Source organism: Macaca fascicularis, chromosome 7 (genome assembly GCF_037993035.2).
Source record: "Macaca fascicularis isolate 582-1 chromosome 7, T2T-MFA8v1.1".
Lineage (NCBI taxonomy): Eukaryota > Metazoa > Chordata > Mammalia > Primates > Cercopithecidae > Macaca > Macaca fascicularis.
In genome coordinates this window covers 141507371-141521511 of record NC_088381.1, presented here as the reverse complement: position 1 = coordinate 141521511, position 14141 = coordinate 141507371, and the positions used below count along the sequence as shown (strand labels likewise).

At 47.4% G+C, this 14141-nt stretch overlaps 1 protein-coding gene and 1 long non-coding RNA gene across 2 annotated transcripts; one reads left to right on the top strand and one right to left on the bottom strand.

The window, feature by feature from the left end:
- Positions 1 to 919: 919 nt before the first annotated feature.
- LOC135972008 (acyl-coenzyme A thioesterase 1) lies at positions 920 to 7927 on the bottom strand. The gene is made up of 3 exons (XM_065549040.2): positions 7336 to 7927; positions 3316 to 3518; positions 920 to 1664 (listed from the first exon to the last, which is right to left on the bottom strand). The coding sequence occupies exons 1-3, from the start codon at positions 7916 to 7918 to the stop codon at positions 1059 to 1061; spliced, it is 1392 nt and encodes a 463-aa protein (XP_065405112.1). The 5' UTR covers positions 7919 to 7927; the 3' UTR covers positions 920 to 1058.
- On the top strand, positions 7310 to 11268 carry LOC135972009 (uncharacterized). Its single transcript, XR_010588543.1, has 2 exons — positions 7310 to 8237; positions 9375 to 11268. It is a non-coding gene; the product is annotated as an uncharacterized lncRNA (long non-coding RNA).
- Positions 11269 to 14141: the final 2873 nt, after the last annotated feature.

Below are 14141 nucleotides of genomic sequence, written 5' to 3'. Positions count from 1 at the left end.
CTTGAACTCTTGAGCTCAAGCAATCCACCGGTCTTGGCTTCCCAAAGTGCTGGCATTACAAGTATGAGCCACCACGCCAAGCCTGAATTGTTTTCACGTGTCATTATTAAAATCACTTATGTAATTCATCTAAATAATGTTTTATCAGCTTTTGAAACAATTAAATCCTGAAGGTCTTTATGTATAAACAGGAACGTAGAATTTATTTGCACTAGGAGAATCCTTATTAATTGAAGGAGAAGATATCAAAGAACTAAATATGTATTTGTTTTGAAAATTTTTTAGTGGTTTTATATCGAACTAGTAATCAGGTTATAGGCAAGATGTTAACTTCCGTTCTTAATGGAGAAACTCAAACCTGATATACTTTTTATATTATGTGCTTTTCTTCAACAGTAGGTAATCATTAAATTAATTAATTTATTTGTGAGGCAGAGTCTTGCTCCGTTGCCCAGGCTGGAGGGTAGTAGTGCAATCTCTTCTCACTATAACCTCCACCTCCTAGGTTCAAGCAATTCTCCTGCCTCAGCCTCCCGAGTACCTAGGACTACAGGTGCGTAACACCACGCCCGGCTCATTTTTTGTATTTTAGTAGAGACAGGGTTTCACCTCATTGGCCAGGCTGGTCTCAAACTCCTGACCTCAAGTGATCCGCCCACCTCGGCCTCCCAAAGTGCTAGGATTACAGGTGTGAGCCACCATGCCTGGCTCATTTGTACACATTCAGCAAATAACTATTGAACTCCATTTATGTACCAGACACTGTTAATTGATGTTACTCACTTTTCCTTTCAGAACTAAAGCCTTATCAGTTGTGTGTTCAGATAGGGAGACTTTTTCCATTTCTTGTGTTTTCTGCAGTTACTCCCTTCCCAAACTGATCAAGTGTACAGTTTATAAAAATCTTCAAAACTCATTCTTACTGGTAAATTCATTTTAATAATGAGGGGAAGAAACTTTAAGTAGTTATTAAAAAGAAAAGAATGAATACACATACACACACTAAATGTGGCAGATGTTTCCAGGAGAGATTAGCAACAGAGAGGATCAAATAAAAATTACAGTTTTGCTGGGATTGTCCCCTCTTGGCCACCCAAGTGTTTGTGGAAGAAAGTCTGGAGTTGTTTCCAAGCATCCACCTGAGCCATGGCATGAGCCCTGGGCTCCCCTCCGAAGATAATAGCACTGCCCACCAAGGCATGCAGGGAAGCCCGGCACAGCGGGAAGTAAGGAGGCTCAATATAGTGTCCCGCCCCTGCGTAACAGATGATCTGGGGCTTTCTCCTCCCATGGGCCTGCAAGCGTTTACAGGCCTCATTAGCATAGAACTCACTCTTCCAGTTGTGGTCATCCTGACCTACCAGGAACAGGAAGGTGCTCTCTGCCCTTTCCACAGGAATGAAGCTCTTCTGGTCAGGTCCTTCCAAAGGGCTGTTCAGGACATCCACAATGTCTGCATAGCCATCTTTGGTCACCTTGATGCGATTTCTGTTGACGCCCACCGGGGGCAGGGTCTCACCCTTGTAGTGTAAGGTTCCCCCAACATTGGCCACAGAGCCATTGATGATGACAGCAGCCGTGATGCCCTTCAGGAAAGAGGCCATGGAAAGGCAGAGCTCACCCCCTTTGGAAACTCCAAGCAGCCCAACTCCTGGACCTTTTACCTGAGAAAGGGACAAGGAAAAAGAAGAAGAATGACTCCACAAACAGTGAAACACGGTGAGTTGTGCCCACCCTGGAAGTTACTTGAACCTGAGTCTGAATCTGGGTTCTACCATTTACCCAGATTTGCAGCTTTGGGAATTTACCCCCACTCTATCTCTTCCTTTCCATAATTTCTCCATCACCACTCTTGGTGATAACCATGTGGAAGATCTATCAACCACTCCGGTTTCTCAGTTCCTTAATCTCGTATCTCCCATGATCTTTTTCTCTCTCCCACCTGAGCCACCCATTCCCACTGTCATAACTAAACTGAGTCATCATCAACAAGTACATCATCTCATGGCCGGGTGTGGTGGCTCACGCCTGTAATCCCAACACTTTGGGAGGCTGAGGCGGGTGGATCACTTGAGGTCAGGAGTTTGAGACCAGCCTGGCCAACATGGTGAAACCCCGTCTCTACTACAAATACAAAAATTAGCCAGGCAGTAGTGGCATGCACCTGTAGTCCCAGCTACTCGGGAGCCTGCGGCAGGAGAATCGATTGAACCCGGGAGGTGCAGGTTGCAGTAAGCCTAGATCATGCCATTGCACTCCAGCCTAGGTGACACAGCAAGACTCCATCTCAAAAAAAAAAAAAAAAAAGAAAGAAAAAACATACTGGAATTTAAAATTGTGTAATACCAACTATGAGTATATTCATTAGCAGAAAATATAGTAACATAGAATTGCATAGAAACTGTCTTTAAGAGGCCAAGTATGGTGGCTCACACCTGTAATTCCAGCACTCTGGGAGGCCGAGGTGGGCAGATCACTTGAGGTCAGGAGTTTGAGACCAGCCTGGCCAACACGGCAAAATCCCATCTCTACTAAAAAAAAAAAAAATACAAAAATTAGGCCAGGCATAGGGGCTCATGCCTGTAATCCAGCACTTTGGGAGGCCAAGGCGGGTGGATCATTTGAAGTCAGGAGTTCAAGACCAGCCTGACCAACATTGTGAAACCCCACTTCTACTAACAACACAAAAATTAGCTGGGCATGGTGGCAGGTGCCTGTAATCCCAGCTACTCGGGAAGCTGAGGCACAAGAATCACTTGAACTTGGGATGTGGAGGCTGCAGTAAGCCAAGATCACAACACTGGACTCCAGTCTGGCAACAGAGTGTGACTCCATCTCAAAAAAAAAAAAAAAGAAAGAAACTGTAAGAAGTGACTTAAGGCCGGGCGCGGTGGCTCAAGTCTGTAATCCCAGCACTTTGGGAGGCCGAGACGGGCGGCTCACAAGGTCGGGAGATCGAGACCATCCTGGCTAACACGGTGAAACCCCGTCTCTACTAAAAAACATACAAAAAACTAGCCAGGTGAGGTGGCGGGCGCCTGTAGTCCCAGCTACTCGGGAGGCTGAGGCAGGAGAATGGCGTGAACCTGGGAGGCGGAGCTTGCAGTGAGCTGGGATCCGGCCACTGCACTACAGCCTGGGCGACAGAGCGAAACTCCATCTCAAAAAAAAAAAAAAAAAAGAAGTGACTTAAAAAGGTAGTGTGTGTTGGGGTAGGGAATGGCTGCCATGAATGGGCCAACTTCTGTGAACACGCAGACCATTCAAGAAGAGACCTGATACATCATAGCCCGTAAATCTGAGAGAAGAGCTAACCTCAGGATGACTGAGCAAGTAGTTCACAGCTTCTTCAAAGTACTCCAGATGGAGGATGTCCATGGTCTTGGGGAGGTCTTCATAGTTATAATAAGCCAGAGCCAGCACAGCAAAACCCTTCCCAGCCAGCAGACTAGCCCGATACTCCAGCAGGCCACCTCCAGTTCCGAACATGTCCACAATCCCAGGAAAGGGCCCGGGTTCTTGGAAAGAAACAAAACAAAACGCAAAGCTAAGCTATTCCTGAAACAGCTGGATGGTTTCTTATCAAGTTAAATACACACTTACCATACATGTGACCCAGCAATCCCACTCCTAGGTTATATTCCCACGAGAAATGAAAACCTGTGTTCGTCCAGAAACTTCTGGCAAGTGTTGATAGTGACTTTACTCATTATAGCCAAAGACTGGAAACAACCCATATGTCCTTTGACTGGTGAATGAATCCATTTAATGGTGCGCCACCAACAAACAGCAAGAAAGACTGCTACGTACAAAACACAAATGCCTCTCCAGTGCACTCAACAGAATGCACTTATTCAACGGAGACAGACTCAAAACGGTACTCATTCCAAATGACTCCACCCACTGAATATTTTTACCATTTACATTAAAGGGTTGTATTTCACACAAGAAAAATAAATAATGCAGGCCGGGTGCAGTGGCTCACTCCTGTAATCCCAGCCCTTTGGAAGGCTGAGACGGGTGGGTCACCTGAGATCAGGAATTCGAGACCAGCCTGGCCAACATGATGAAACCGTCTCTACTAGAAATACAAAAATTAACCGGGTGTGGTGGCGGGCACCTGTAATCCCAGCTACTCGGGAGGCTGAGGGAGGAGAATCACTTGAACCCGGGAGGCAGAGGATGCAGTGAGCTAAGATTGCACCACTGCACTCCAGCCTGGGGGAAAGAGCCAGATGCTGTCTCAAGAGAAAAAAAAAAAAAAGAATGTAAACACCTTATGGGCAACACTTCAAGAAACAGTTCAGTGCTGATACCCTCAAGCCATCAAAGTCCCACAGACCCCCTACCCCCTGTGCCCTTTCCTCACTTTCCAGTATCCTGGACTTTCTGTGTATCACTCTCTTGGTTTTTATAGTATTAACACTTAGATATGTACCTTAATATTTTATTTTGCCTATTTTTTGCATTTTATATAAATGGAATGACACTGAATGTGTTCTCCTAGGTTTTGACTGTTTCACTCAACAGTGGTTTGGAGATTCATCCATGTTCTTTTTTTCCTTTTATTTTGTATATCTTGATAGATGTTGATTCTTGTAGCTGTAGTTCCATCACTTTCACTGCTGGAAATATACCTCAGTTTATTAATCTGTTCTATTGTTGATGGACATTTGGGCTGCTTCCAGTTGGCTTTGCTCTTTTTTTAAATTAACCCAGACTGCTCATCTGCAATGGCTTTCCTCTTATAAGGAATACGCCTCCTGGTGCACATGTACCAGTAGAATAAGATACTTAACTGTGTAAGTTAAGACACATTGTTTCCCAGAGTAGATGAACATGTTCACTCCTTCTAGCAGCGTGGAGTTTCCTTTCCTCCACACACTGGTCAGCAATTGGTAATGCTGGCTTCTAAAAGTCTGCCACCTCTGAGGGTGTGAAATGTACTCTGTTGTTTTATTTTGCATTTCTTTGATTATTAATAAGGATAAGCATCATTTCATTTTTACATTGGCTGATTGCTCTTTATGTAATAAAAGTATCCAGTAACCTCAAATTTCCATTGGACAGCAAGAGGCCTTCCTATTGTAAATGCTAATTTACATAAACCTGAACATACTGTGGGAGTTGAAAGAAAAGTTGCAAAAATGAGAAACTTTTAAAAGAGCATTTGTGGGCCCCATGTCCCTAGGATCCCGAGAAACCCCAGTGCCCCAGCAGCCATGAGCACAGCCCAGGCGTGTGCTGATGGACAGGGACCGCGTGCTGGCAGCTTCCAGACGGCCTCCTGCGGGACTTCAGCCGCCCCTCCTCAGGGAGCTGCCTGTGACACTGCAGCAGCGCCGCAGCTTCCTGGTCTGGAAGCAGTACCGCACCCTGCTGCCCGACCTGGTGGATAAAGAGGCCCATGGGTGTGAAGCCCTAGGCTTTTCCCTAGACGCGGAGCCCAATCACGGAGGGCCTTGCGAGAGATGAAGCACATGCAAAACACAGAGGTCTACATACTGCACCAGCCCCTGCCCAAGTATGACCACTGTGTGCGTGAGAAGCACCGCTGGGTAGAGCAGCACCTGGAGCCCCAGCTTGTGGAGCAAATCATCCTGACAATGGACAAGACCGTGGTCTTTGGGGACTTGCTCACTGATGACAACCATACCATTCGAGGCCAAGAGGAGAGGCCACAATCAGTACCTGGTCCTACCCTGCACAAGGTGGTGGCTGCCCTCCTGGAGTGACAACAGGGGGGAGATCATAGACAGGCAGCGGGGAGCTAGGCAGCAGGAACGAACAGGCCCTGCAGGGGGCAGCATCTGCAGCTGGAGCAAGGGCGGGCAGGCAGGCACCGTAACCTCCGTGCCCTCACAGGCCCAGCCACCTGGCACCTCCTGGCTGCCATGGAAATATAGTGAGAAAACCAGTCGGAATTCTTTTTGTTTAAAAAAAAAAAAAAGTGGCTTCCTGGTCAATACATAAGAACATTAAAAAATTGAAACTACCCTTTTTTTTGGTGGTTGTGGTTGTTTTTGTTTTTTTTTAGATGGAGATTCACTCTTTGTCCCCCAGGCTGGAGTACAATGGTGTGATCTTGGTTCACTGCAACCTCTGCCTCCCGGGTTCCAGCGATTCTCCCGCCTCAGTCTCCTGACTGGCTGGGATTACAGGTGTTACACTACCACGCCTGGCTAATTTTTGTATTTTTAGTAAAGACAGGGTTTTCACCACGTTGGCCAGGCTGCTCTTGAACTCCTGACCTCAGGTGATCCGCCTGCCTCAGCCTCCCAAAGTGCTACAGGTGTTAGCCACCAGGCACGGCCTGTTTTTTGTTTGTTTGTTTTCTTGTTTGTTTTTAATATTGTAAGTGTCTTTTCCCTTTCCTTACAATTTTTTTTGTTGTTGTTTTTTGTTTGTTTTTTGAGACAGAGTCTTGCTCTGCCACCCAGGCTGGAGTACAGTGGCGCGATCTCGGCTCACTGCAAACTCTGCCTCCCGGGTTCAAGTCATTCTCCTGCCTCAGCCTCCTGAGTAGCTGGGACTACAGGCTCCCGCTACCACGCCCGGCTAATTTTTTGTATTTTCAGTAGAGACCGGGTTTCACGGTGGTAGCCAGGATGGCCTCGATCTCTTCATCTCATGACCCGCCCACCTGGGCCTCCCAAAGTGCTGGGATTACAGGCCTGAGCCACCGCGCCCCGCCCTTACAATGTCTTTTAACTGAACACTAGGTTGAGGGACCTCTCAGTTTTGGAGTGGCAGAGGCACGTCCCCAACCAGCCTTCCATTCCATTCCTGTCTCCTCACACTAACCTTCGGAATGTTGGAAGCCACATCCTTTCTCCGTGTGAAAAGCGCAGGCACGAAAAAATAAAAAATAAAAAAGTAAGTGTAACTCCCCTCAGAGGGCCGGGCGCGGTGGCTCACCCTGTAATCCCAGCTCTTAGGGAGGCAGAGGTGGGAGGATAGCTTGAGACCAAGAGTTCAAGACCCGCCTGGGCAACATAGTCCGAGGGTGTGTGGGGGAGGGGAGAGACACAAACAAAGTGAAAAGAGCGAACACACACACACACACACACACCACACACACACACACACACACACACACACACAGTGAAAAGCACAGGAACAGGGTTGGGCAGACGGGAAGTATTAGCAGAGGTGACTCACCTGGCGGTAGGAATATAGTCCGAGGGTGTGTGGGGGAGGGGAGAGACACAAACAAAGTGAAAAGAGCGAACACACACACACACACACAACACACACACACACACACACACACACACAGTGAAAAGCACAGGAACAGGGTTGGGCAGACGGGAAGTATTAGCAGAGGTGACTCACCTGGCGGTAGGAAAAGAGTCCCGCGCACCCGGCCCGCGCGCACCGGCTCGCGCCGCACCCCTGGCGGGAGGAAGTCGCGCTCCTGCCGCGCCCGGCACAGCAGCCGCCCAGGCTCGGGGTCGTGGCCCTCCAGCACCTCCAGCTCCACCGCCAAGGGCGTTCGCACGTCGCGCTTGACCAGCCGCAGCAAGGGTTTCTCGGGCTCCAAGGCCCAGAGCAGCCCCATGGGCTCAAGCCCCGCGAAGCTGCCGCCCAGCGCGGGCTCGCGCTCCAGGTCCAGCTCGCCGTGGGCGTCGGCGCGGTAGCGCGCGTGGGCCTGGAAAAGCGCGCCCTTCTCGTCTCGCAGGGACGCGCGCAGCGTGACCGGCTGCACCGGAGCTAGGCCGCGCACCGCGATTCGCACCGGCTCGTCCCAGCAGCAGCGGCCGGCGGGCTCCAGGATCAGCGTCGCCGCCATCCGAGCAGGAACCCTAATGATCCGGCCAACCTGCTTCATCTGTGGAGACCTCAGCAACTGCGCCCAACTCTTCAGGCTCCATGGGTACAGCCGGGACGCTCGAAGGACAGCAGGAGATGAGGCCATTTTGAATTTGACCTGGCAACAAGTGAACGGAAGTGGGGAGAAAGAAGCTTGTTAGAGATCATCTAAGGCTACCGTCGCAGGCTAAGCGCCCACTAGGGCAGAGGAGTCTGCTAACCTGAGCTGGGAAGGCCGGAGTCCAGCCTATCAGCCCGACCAAATACAGACACACTTGAACTTGCTTAAAGTCTGCTGTGTTGAAACCTCCACTTTATGTTGGAAAGCAACTTCCTAGTTTTGCTTTTCAGAAGCTTGCTGGCCGGCGGAATGGGCAGTCTCGAGGCGCCAAACTCCTGATGGCAAAGAGGAATGCAGGACTGAAGTTGGTTTTGATCACTTTGTTGAATAATTCACACTCATTACTAATCATAGAGCTTTTCTGTCAAAATCTGCACCATGGTGTTTTGCTTGTGTGTTCTCTGTATATGCCTATCCTCCACATCAATCCCACACCGAAGGGTGCTGGCTTCTTCCTGTGTGACCTCTGAGCTTCATTCCTTACAGGTGTAAAAATAGTCAAATGAGGTAATAGTTATTTCTCGAACTCCTGACTTTGTGATCCGCCCACCTCAGCCTCCCAAAGTGCTGGGATTTTCAGGCGTGAGCCACTGCGCTCGGCCAGTAGTTATTATCTTCTTACACTGGTTTCTCATTTTTGTTCCATTCAGTCAACTTTTTAAAAAAAAAAGAAAGGAAAAAAAAAAACCAGGGTCGGCCGGGCGCGGTGGCACACGCCTGTAATCCCAGCACTTTGGGAGGCCGAGGCAGGCGGATCACGGGGTCAGGAGATCGAGACCATCCTGGCTAACACGGTGAAACCCCATCTCTAATAAAAACACAAAAAAATTAGCCGGGCGTGGTGGCGGGCGCCTGTAGTCCCAGCTACTCGGGAGGCTGAGGCAGGAGAATGGCGTGAACCCAAGAGGCGGGGCTTGCAGTGAGCCGAGGTCGCGCCACCGCACTCCAACCTGGGCGACAGAGAGAGACTCCGTCTCAAAAAAAAAAAAAAAAAAAAAAAGACAGAGTCTCACTACTTTGCCAGCCTGGAGTACAGCGGCGGTTTACCATCACTGCACACTTACAAGCCCCAAACTCCTGGGCTCAAGCCATCTTCCTGCCTCAGCCTCTCAAATACCTCAAGGGACTACTGGCGCTCCCCATGCATCGGGCTTTTTTCTACTTTTTCATAAGCTATTGGTTCCAACCAGAGGGTTGTTTTTTTTTTTCCATCAAACTTAGGTTTAGACCCCTCCCAAGCCCTTGTACCTGATTTTATAATTTCCCATCTTTGTAATTAGAGAAACCTATAAATGCATAAGCTTCACACCCACAAAACCTGTTTGCCTCTGCTTCTAATACAGCTGTCCTCAAGTTAAGCCTTTTGTATCTCATTCCAAATGCTCATGTCCCATGTCATTAATCTTACAATTTCCTGTTTGTTCTAATTACCTTTGTATAGGTTCTGTGGCACACCAAGTATATTCGGTGCACAGAAGTCTCAGGAACTAAAGAAAGTAAATAATAGTGTGTCCGGAATTGGTTCCTTCCAGTGGGTTCCTGGTCTCGCTGACTTCAAGAATGAAGTTGCAAACCCTCGCAGTGAATGTTACAGTTCTTAAAGATGGTGTGTCCGGAGCTTGTTCCTTCCGATGTTCAGATGTGTCCCAAGTTTCTTCCTTCTAGTGGGTTGGTGATCTTGCTGACTTCAGGAGTAAAGCCACAGACCTTCACAGTGAGTGTTAAGAGCTCATAAAGGCAGGGCACTCCAGAGTTGTTTGTTCCTCCCAGTGGGTTCGTAGTCTCACTGGCTTCAGGAATGAAGCTGCAGACCTTCGCGGTGTTACAGCTTTTAAACGCAGTACGAATCCAAGAGTGAGCAAGAGCAAGATTTACCGCGTAAGAGCAAAAGGACCCCACAGCAAAGAAGAAAACCCACTCTGTTTGGCACTGCTAGCTGGGCAAACCAATGGTGGTGACAGGGCAAGCTTTTATTCCCTTATTTGGCCCTGCCCACATCCTGCTGATTGGCCCGTTTTCCAGAGCGCTGACTGGTCCGTTTTACAGAGTTCTTATTGGTCCATTTTACAGAGTGCTGATTGGTCCGTTTTTTACCAAGTGCTGATTGGTGTGTTTACAAACCTTTAGCTAGAGACAGAGTGCTGATTGGTGCATTTACAATCCTTTAGCTAGACAGCGAAGTTCTCCAAGTCCTCCTAACCCAGAGGCCCACCTTCTTCACCTGTCAATAGTAACTAATTGTTAATACTTACAAGAACCCTATTAGTAAATTAAGGCCCAGATAATGTAACTAATTTTCTGAAGATAACACAGCTAGAAAGTGGAAATTGGCCGGCACGGTAGCTCAAGCCTGTAATCCCAGCACTTTGGGAGGCCGAGACGGGCAGATCACGAGGTCAGGAGATCGAGACCATCCTGGCTAACACAGTGAAACCCCGTCTCTACTAAAACATACAAAAAACTAGCCAGGCGAGGTGGTGGGTGCCTGTAATCCCAGCTACTCGGGAGGCTGAGGCAGGAAAATGGCGTAAACCCGGGAGCGTTGCAGTGAGCTGAGATCTGGCCACTGCACTCCAGCCTGGGTGACAGAGCGAGACTCCGTCTCAAAAAAAAAAAAAAAAGAAAAAGAAAGTGGAAATTGGGCAAGGTGGCTTCTGCCTGCAATTCCAGTTTACTTGGAGGCTGAGGTGGCAGGATTGCTTAAGGCCAGGAGTTTGAGACCAACCTGGACAACACAGCAAGACCCTGTCTCTAAAGAGCAAAAGGGGCCAGGCGGGGTGGCTCACGCCTATAAACCCAGCACTTTGGGAGGCTGAGGCAGGCGGATCATGAGGTCAGGAGATCAACATCATTCTGGCTAACACGGTGAAACCCCATCTCTATTGAAAAAAAAGAAATACAAAAAATTAGCCGGGCGTGGTGGCAGGCACCTGTAGTCCCAGCTACTCGGGAGGGTGAGGCAGGAGAACGGCGTGAACCCGGGAGGCAGAGCTTGCAGTGAGCCAAGATCGCGCCAATGCACTCCAGCCTGGGCGACAGAGCGAGACTCCATCTCAAAAAAAAAAAAAAAGAAAGAAAGGATAAAGAAAAACGGAGAGGATTCATACCTTTGAAATCTGATTCTCAAGCCTGGGCTCTGAACAGCTATGCTTTGACTGTCTCTCACAGGATGTTGAAGAAGATTTGGAAAAGAAACTCATACATTGGTGGATGTATAAACTGGTATGACCTTTTCATGGCAATCTATGCAAAAATATATAAAAGATCCATTCTCTCTGACTCACAGTTCCATGTCTAGGAATTTCTTTTAAGTAAAGCTTCATGAATTGTATAAATATTTGGCTACAAGGATGCTTATCATATCATTTTAATAGAGAAAAATTAGAAACAAGTTAGCAATATGAATTTGGTTTAACCGGTTTAATTGTGATGTCATAAAGGAAAGCAGCGTAACCGTTTAAAGTTATATAGCAGAAGAATATATGATGAGCATTTTTCCATGAAACTGATGAAAAAAGGTTAGAGAACAGTATAAATATACTTTTTGCCAAGATATTAACATATTTTTAAAAAAGACTAGTCAAACACTACCCCAGTTGCTGGGTGCAGTGGTGCATGCCTGTAGTTCCAGCTGTTCGGAGGGAGGCCTAGGCAGGAGATTGCTTGAGCCCAGGAGGAGCCCAATACCAGCTTGGGCAACAGAGCAATACCTCATCTCTTAAAAAAAAAAAAAAAAAACAGAATAGATGAGACATGAAAATCAAAGAACACACACATCTAACTACTTCAAACTGTTGTTTCTTGAGCCTTGCAGTTTTATGCATAGTATTTGTTTGTTTGTTTGTTTAAGACGGGTGTCTCACTGTGTTATCCAGGCTGGAGTGCAGTGGTGCAATCATAGCTCACTACAGCCTCAACCTCCCAGGCTTAGGCAGTCCTCCCACCTCAGCCTCCCGAGTACCTGGGACCACAGGCATGCACCACCACACCTGGCTAATTTTTTAGACTGTTTGTACAGACGGGGTCTCCCTATGTTGCCTGGTCTCAAACTCCTGGCTTAAGCAATCCTCCCACCTTGGCCTCCCTGAGTATTGGGATTATAGGCGTGAGCCACCCCACACTCAGCCACCTTTCTTTTTTTAATTTTTTTTTTTCTTCAAGACAGAGTCTTGCTCTGTCGCCCAGGCTGGAGTGCAGTGGTCTGATCTCAGCTCACTGCAACCTCTGGCTCCCGGGTTCCAGCTATTCTCCTGCCTCATCCTCTTGAGTAGCTGGGATTATAGTCACGCACCACCATGGCCAGTGATTTTTGTATTTTTAGTAGAGTCAGGGTTTCACCATGGCGGCGCATCACTTGAGGTTAGGAGTTCAAGAACAGCCTGGCCAAAGTGCTGAAACCCCGTCTCTACTAAAAGTACAAAAATTAGTGGAGTGTGGTGGTGTGACCTATAATGGGAGGCTGAGACAGGAGAATTGCTTGAACCCAGGAGGCAGAGGTTGCAGTGAGCCGAGATCACACCACTGCACTCCAGCCTGGGAGACAAAGTGAGACTCTGTCTCAAAAAAAAAAAAAAAAAAGACCAAAAAATCCATGAAACCACCATAAATAAGATGCAATTTCACAAAGCTCAGTTTACAAAGAAGGAAATTTAATAAATAGTTGAAGATACCCCTGACTGAACGCACAAGTTCTCTGAGTAGACTCATGGAATTCTAAAGAGTTGGTTGCTTGGAGACTGATAGAAACAGCTTTGGAACCTAAGAAACCAAGGAAGGCTTAAGATGCAGAACCTTGCTTCTGTCTGAGGACTGCCTTGTAGGAGGCCATTTGGAAAGTAATTTTGAAACACTGCTCCTTTGCCAGTGTCTGAAAGGTGCTGGATGGTGTCCGCTGGAAGATGAGAGGCAACCTGAGGTAGCTGAAAAACCTTTGGATTAGGTGTGAAAAGAGTCAGTATTACTTCAGATACTAACCAGTATGGTGATCTTAATTTTGTCTCTTCTCTCTGGGCCCTAGTTTTGGGATTTATAAAATCAGGACATTAGGCCTGGTGCAGTGGCTCATGCCTATATTCTCAGCATTTTGGGAGGCCAAGGTGGGAGGATCGTTTGAGTCCAGGAGTTCAAGACCAGCCTGAGCAACATAGCGAGACTCTATCTCTACAAAAAAACAAAAAAAAATTTAACCGAGAGTGGTGCTGTGTGCCTATAATCTCAGCCTCTGGGAGGATCACTTGATCCCAGGAGGTCAAGGCTGCAGTGAGCCCTGATTGTGCTACTGTACTCCAGGAGAGTGAGACCCTGTCTCAAAAAAAAAAAAAAAAAAAAAAAAATCAAGGCATTAGACCAGGTCATCTTTATAGCAGAGTTTCCAGAGCAATCTCTGGAGACAGCTGTATAGCTGTGTGAGTGCGTGGTGAGAAATTAGAAAGTAGAGGGGAAAAATGAGGGGAACTTTTTGAGGGCAAAAAGGGATTAAGGGGGATTTGAAACAAGCCAGGTTAAGCAGCTGTTCCCTAATCCCACTCTCTTCACTAACCAGGCTTCCTTCATACACCCCACTGACACCCTTTGGGCTGTGCTTTCTTTAAATGTAATGTGTGTTACACCTGAGAGCTTGTGAAAATGCAGATTTCTAGGTCTCACTTGGAGCGTACTGAATCAACATTCTGGGAGCAGGACACAAGCGTCTGATACAAAAGGTTTTTTACCCATATCTATTCCAGGCGCAGTCCCAGCATTTTGGGAGGCTAAGGCAGGAAGATCGCTTGAGTCCAGGAGTTTGAAACCAGCCTGGACAACATAGTAAGATCCTGTCTCTATGAAAAAAAGTTTTAAAACATTAGCCAGGCATGGTGGTGGGCACCTGTTGTCCCAGCTACTGAGGACGCTGAGGCAGGAGGATTGCTTGACACTGGGAGGCAAGGCTACAGTGAACCATGATTGTGCCACCGCACTCCAGCTTGGGTGACAGAGTGAGGCCCTGTCTCAAAAATAAATAAATAAACAAAAAACTATATCTAACAAACACCTCCCCAGAAGCTGACTGCACATTCCTGGACTCCACCTCAGAACTTCAGAATTAAAATCTGTTGGTAGAGATGAAACTATTTTTTTAAAAAGCTTTCAGAAGATACTGATACTAAGGCTTATTTCTTTTTAGTCTTTTCTTTCAAGGCAGTTTCCTCTATTTTAATAACAAGGGAGA

Excerpts from the sequence above, each read along its gene's own strand:
- LOC135972008 (XM_065549040.2), bottom strand. The coding sequence starts at position 7,918 with ATGGCCTCATCTCCTGCTGTCCTTCGAGCGTCCCGGCTGTACCCATGG. Across the intron at positions 3,519-7,335 it reads GACTCTTTTCCTACCGCCAG|AACCCGGGCCCTTTCCTGGG; the intron begins GTGAGTCACCTC and ends TTTCTTTCCAAG. Across the intron at positions 1,665-3,315 it reads ACTTGCTCAGTCATCCTGAG|GTAAAAGGTCCAGGAGTTGG; the intron begins GTTAGCTCTTCT and ends TCCCTTTCTCAG.